This window comes from Mustela erminea, chromosome 1 (genome assembly GCF_009829155.1).
Source record: "Mustela erminea isolate mMusErm1 chromosome 1, mMusErm1.Pri, whole genome shotgun sequence".
Taxonomy (NCBI): domain Eukaryota; kingdom Metazoa; phylum Chordata; class Mammalia; order Carnivora; family Mustelidae; genus Mustela; species Mustela erminea.
In genome coordinates, this window is record NC_045614.1 from 5,483,998 (window position 1) to 5,489,997 (window position 6,000).

The following is a 6,000-nucleotide window of genomic DNA, read 5'->3' on the forward strand; positions in this document are numbered from 1 at the left end:
GCCAACCAGGCGCCCCATGCCACACTTTTTCTATCAAACGCCCAATAGATGTTTTCAGCTCTGTGTTCTATATGGCCTTAGTCAAAAACACTCAGCCTTGCCCCTGTAGATCAAAAGCAGCCACAGACAGTGCATCACAAATGAATGGGCGTGGCCATGTGCGGGTGAAACTCATTTATAAAAACCTTGTGGGGGGCCAGCCTCTGTTTGCTGATGCCTGAACTAGAGGATCAAACTTACATGACCAGGTGAGGTCCCCGGCCCTTGGTTTGCTTTGCTGGCTGCAAGGGAGAGAAACTGCCCTAGTGCTGGATGCTTCTCTCTGGTGGGTCCTGGCAGGAATCCTGGGCTGGTCTCTGTGGCCCCTCAAGGGATAGCTCAGATAAGGGTGTGTCCACGAGAAGATACAGGGGCCTCCCGGCTTAGAAGTGCCATGTCCCCTGTGTCCCTTGCACCCAAGAGAGATTCCACGTCCCCAGCAGGAAGTGTCTAGGATCAAGGATCTTCAAACTCTAGGAAGCCAAAACCAGGGTTCCCCGCCAGAAATGTGTTATTCCCCAAACCCCAGCGTGGGCCATTACCACCATCACCAGCCTTATCTCTGCTGCGCTGCTGTCACAAAAACACCCTAGACCGCAATGAGGGGCGGAGCTTAAACGGTAGACCGGGGCTGCTCACAGCTCTGGAAGCTGGAAGTCCAAGGTCAGGGTGCCGGGAAGGTCGGTTTCTGGTAAGGGCTCTCCTCTCGGCTTGCAGACAGCTGCCTTCTGTCCCGTGCTCACAAGGCAGAAGAGAGCAAGCTCTCCGGTGTCTCTTCTAACCCCATCCTTGGGGTCCCACCCGTGAGCCCATGGAGGGCAAGTCAGCCACCCCGGGTCGCATAGTTTTGGAGGCAATGCTGATGAGGGGGTGGAGTGAAGTCCTATACGTGCGTGATCTCGAATATTCGGGGCACTTCTGGGAGATGGGGACAGATCCAGATCTCTTCACAGAATGAGAAACAGAGGCACAGAGAGGGTCAGTGACTCACCGTGAAGCCACACTGTCGATCAGGCAGTGGGTCCAGCATGGTGGTCTCTGACCCAAATCCCCTAACCGCTAGGCTGTCACCCCCACCACCACCCCGTTCTCTGTCTCCTGCAGACAATGACGAGTGCTTGGCTCAGCCTGGCCCGTGTGGCACCCGTGGGCACTGTCACAACACACCCGGCAGCTTTCGCTGTGAGTGCCACCAAGGCTTCGCCCTGGACAGCTCGGGCCGTGGCTGTGAAGGTAGAGCTGGGCTTTGGGTGGGGTGCAGGCCCAGGCTGCGGTCCAGAGGGCCTCCAGGCAGACCATCTGGCCCTGTCCATGTCTCGCAGATGTGAACGAGTGTGACGGGCCCCACCGCTGCCAGCACGGCTGTCAGAATGAGCTGGGGGGCTACCGCTGCGCCTGCCCTCGGGGCTTCACCCCGCACTCGCAGTGGAGCCAGTGTGTGGGTGAGTGTCCAGGGCTAGGAGAAAGCCGATTCCCCCTATCACGATCCACCCAGAGCAGACAACCAGGAGCCACCCCCCAACCAAGGATGCTGGGACAAGCACAATAAGCCACCCCCCATCCAGGACGCTGGGACAATCCTAAAGGACAGATGGTCCAGCCTGGGAGGTCGGGCACTGCCCCCACCTCCATCGCTGGGGAGGCTGAGGAGTCCGGGGGCCACAGAGCAAGCTTGGCAAAGCTCAAGTCCACTTCTTAGGGAGTAGTGGCCTGGGTGGGACTCTGTGGAGAAGGATTCTGAGTCAGTACCTGTGATCCCTGGGAAAGAGTGCTGGGATTGATTAGTGATGCCTGCCACGGTGTGGCAATAGGGAATAGGAGCGCGCGTGCTGCATCTTCTCCATAGCTGTTGCAGAGGCCCTCTGTCTGGGGGACTAGCCTTCGGCACCCCGACTTTCTCCATCACATGCTTTTCTTTGTGCTTAAAGCCCTCCTCGTGACAGCCTCATCCTTATCACCTCTCTCCGCTCCTCCCCTACAGTCTGGCTTTCACTCTCTACCCTCGCCGGTCTGCTCTCTGGAGGCCCCTCCAGCTCCCCTGCTCTGGGCACCGTTGTCTGCACCTCCTGGACACTCTCCTCCCTCAGCCTCTCTGATGCAGCTGTCCCTGCCCTCCCGCCACCTCTCTGACACTGCCTTCTCTCTGGTTCTCCTCCTGCCCCTGATGGTGGGTTCTCGGCTACATTCTCTGTCTTTGTCCTGCCCCGTAGTGGTTGGCCCCTGGGGACTGCGCAGACCTTCCCCTCTGCTGCCAGTCCCTCCCGGTCGGCCCGCCTCCCCCTCTGAGCACGCATTCTCTCACTCCTCCCGCTGTGGTGTGCCCGGGACCCACCTTGCCTCAGGTCCTGGGATACAGAAGTGGGCCAAGTAGCAGACTCCATCCCTGCTCTCTGGCTCTGGCTCTCTAGTGGAGGGGACCAGAAGTAATTAGGCCAGTGGTTCCCAACTGGGACTGGTTCTGTGCCCTTGGGGACATTTGGAAATGTCTTAGAGACCTTCCACTCATCACGACTGAGAGGTGGGCCCCCCTGGCATCTCGTGCGTGAAGGCCGTGGGTGCTGCTCACTGTCGAGTGGTGCACGGGACAGCCCCCACCATAGGGAATGATCCGGTCCCCAGTGTCAGGAGTGCCATGTACGAAACCTCATTCTAGATTGTTCCACGATTTGGGATTTCTGGGAAATTTTGAGAACTGCTTTGAAGGAGGACTACAGGGCTGGGGCAGCTGAGGAGTGTAGGGGTGAGGCAGACCTAGTCCAGGGCCTATGCAGAGCCTGATGAAGGGTGACGCTGACCCAGGGCTCTGAGGGAGGAGGGGCCTGAATTAACTGTGCCGTGGGCAGGGGCTCTGGGGGTGCAAAGAGCCCCCCGCCCCCCATGTTCTCTCTCTTGTTTTCCCCACTCACAGACGAAAATGAGTGCGTGCTGTCCCCTGCGGCCTGCGGCAGCGCCTCCTGCCACAATACACTGGGCGGCTTCCGCTGCGTCTGCCCCTCTGGCTTTGACTTTGACCAGGCCCTGGGGGGCTGCCAGGACATAGATGAGTGTGCCGCCCGGGGCGGGCCCTGTAGCTACAGCTGCACCAACACCCCTGGTGGCTTCTTGTGCGGCTGTCCCCAAGGCTACTTCCGGGCTGGGCAAGGGTGAGGGGCTGGAGGGGGGTGGGCTGAGGTTCCCCAACCCCACAAGAGCATCTGTGCGCACATGTATGCGTGCACACGCGAGCTCACACCCCAGTCTGGTGCTGTTGCCTGTGCAGACGTGAGCTCACACCCCACTCTGGTGCAGTTGCCTGCGTGGTGCACCTGCGTATTTGCACATACACACCTGTAGATGCACACTTCTCTGTAGTGCCCTTGAGCATTTGCACGACTCACGCCTATGCCAGCACCCCAGTCACCCTTATGCATTCGTAGATCTTAGCGTGCACACGTGCACACATAATACACACCAGCGCTATGGGGTGCCTGCAGGTCCACATCTCTGCCCGCAGGGAGCCAAGGGATGCATGCACACATGCGCATGTGTAGGCACACACACGAGGCACTCCTGCACATTGACACACCAGCACCCGTCCCCACGAGCAACATGGCTCCGAATGGAGAGTGGGAGCTGGAGGGGGTGGCGGGGGCAGAACCCCACAACCTCCCCTGAAGACCCATCACCCCCTTGTCCTGGCCCAGGCACTGTGTCTCTGGCCTGGGCTTCAGCCCTGGACCCCAGGAGACCCCAGACGAGGAGGAGCCGCTCTCATCCGAAGCCTGCTATGAGTGCAAGGTCCATGGCCTCCCCACTCATGACCGGCCACGGCGCAGCACCTACGGCGGTCACCAGGTGGGGAGAAGGAAGGCAGAAGTGAGATAGGAATGTTGGGTCTGAGGGGCTTTCAGTATTAGATTTAACCAAATATGCATTACTTTGCCCTATTTCCCCCTCGCTTTTATCCCTTTCCTATTGTTGCCATTGTTTTCCATAAGCTTCACAAGGGTAGGACCCTGCGTCTGTAAGAGTGAGTGCAGGTTGTTGGGGCTCCTGGGATGGGCACCCACGGATCTGGGTTGAGGGGGCTGCCCCCCACCTCTTGCCCTGCCCCCAGGCCCCCTCCCTGGGCTTTGCCAGCAATACCAAAGACAGCCAGCAGGTGTCAGCAAGAGCACATGTCTGAGCAAGACGGGTTGGGGGCGGGTGCTCAAGTCTGCAAGACCAGAAGGGCCGGGAAACAGGACTAGCATTAACACAACCACAAAGCACCCCTCAACATGTAAATGAGGAGGAACAAACACAGCAGTGCCCAGAGCCAAGAGGAAGAAAACACAGATCACCTCCTTTAGGCCTGGCTGCGTCACCCAGCCCGGGTTAGCCTGCCAGTGAGGCCGCTGGCTTATTCAGGGCCCTGTCCAGCTGCCAGGACCAGGAGCGCACTCAGAGCAGCTCACATAAAGAGGGGTTTGTCATCTGCACACAGGGGGCTCTCAAAGAGCCCAGATGCAGGAAGCGTAGCAACCACCCCCACCCCGGGGAACCGGAAAGCTCTCAGGCAGCTCCTCTCTGCGGCCCCTACCGACTGCATTCCGATTCTCCCCGCCTCTGACAAGCACCTGCCTGGTCTTTGTCCACAGGTGAGCCTGGCCAGCCTCGACTTGGAGGCCCCGCTGACCTTGGGCCTGAACCTCTCCCGCCTGGGCCGGGCTGAGCACATCCTGGAGCTGCGGCCAGCTCTGGAGAGCCTCGGGGGACGGGTCCGCTATGTCATTACCCGTGGCAACGGACCAGGGTTCTTCCGCATGCATCACCTCCCGGGCCTCAGCTCCCTGCAGCTGGGGCGTCGGAGGCCTGGGCCTGGTACCTACCAGCTGGAGGTAGTAAGCATGGCGGGGCCCTGGAGCCCCTGGCCGGAGGGGCTGCTGACGCCAGGGGGCGGGGCCTTGCGGCTGAAGGTGCACCTGCGGCTGCTGTAGTCCCGAGGAGCCCGCCTCTCCTGCCTGACCCCAGGCCCCTCCCGCAGCCCCCATCTCTGGACTCCCTGCGTGGGCACTGCCCCGTCCTTGCCTCTTCTGGCAGGATTTGGGGGAAACTGATGTCACTCAGCTCACCACACACCGCAGAGAGACCCTGGTGACCCCAGTGAAGCCTTGGCCTTGGGGGCTACTGATCCCACCAGCAATAGGATCACTGACCAGGTGGAACCCCAAAACTCAGGAAGAGTAAAATGCAATTCTCTGACCTCAGGCGAACCCAGCCTCTGCCCAGGGGGACCCCCAACAGTCTGTCCTCCCCGGAAGCCAGCTGGAAGCCATGGCATGCACCGTCCTCCTCCAACAACCAGCGACAAGGAGGGGCCTGTGATTCCCTATAGCTGGTCGATCTCAGGCTTACACTGCTGCACTGCACCGTGGGTCATCCCTGGGAGGCAGTGGGACATGGGAACGGACGGCTGGTGTGGGCCTGGGGCTTGACTCTCCGAGCCAAAGAGCCTGTGGGGCCCCAGCCAGAGTTGGTGTTTCACAGCCATGCTCAAGCCCCCGGTGGGGTGGGCTAGGGTTCCAGGCCGCTATTATAGCAGAAGCAGAGATGACAATAAAGTTATTTTGGGTTAAGTCTGCCTCTCTGCCATGTTCTAGAAGTCAGGAGATGCTGCGCTCAGCAAGGCCAGGTCAGGCTCACAGGTCAGGGAGCAGGAGGCCCGGAGGGTAGGATAGACTTCAGCCCAGGGCTTGGAGGAGAAAGCGTGCAGGTGAGACATAGGTGAAAGCTACCTTCCGCCCTGGGGTTGGGAGACAGAGTCCCAGGGTGAACTTCAGACTCATGACTGACCCAAAGCCAGGCTGCCGGTGGCTACCACTGGAAGCCCTGGTGGGGTTCACCGATCCAGATGACAACGGCTCATGCTTCCTGACCATGTGCCACGTGCCGGGCCCCGTTCTAAGTAATCTCCAGCATTGACCCATGTCGTTGTCCTTG

The 6,000-nt window shown here is 59.9% G+C and overlaps 1 protein-coding gene across 13 annotated transcripts in view; it reads left to right on the forward strand.

The window, feature by feature from the left end:
- The window catches only part of FBN3 (fibrillin 3), a 55,013-nt gene extending 49,377 nt beyond the window's left edge, over positions 1-5,636 (forward strand). For 12 of the 13 annotated variants that reach the window (XM_032309035.1, XM_032309033.1, XM_032309039.1 and 9 more), the window contains 5 exons: positions 1,144-1,272; positions 1,362-1,481; positions 2,948-3,182; positions 3,723-3,873; positions 4,659-5,636. In XM_032309035.1, the coding sequence (XP_032164926.1) occupies positions 1,144-1,272; positions 1,362-1,481; positions 2,948-3,182; positions 3,723-3,873; positions 4,659-4,997 (974 nt within the window). In that variant the 3' untranslated portion in view covers positions 4,998-5,636. The other variant, XM_032309032.1, reaches the window with a different exon arrangement.
- Positions 5,637-6,000: the final 364 nt, after the last annotated feature.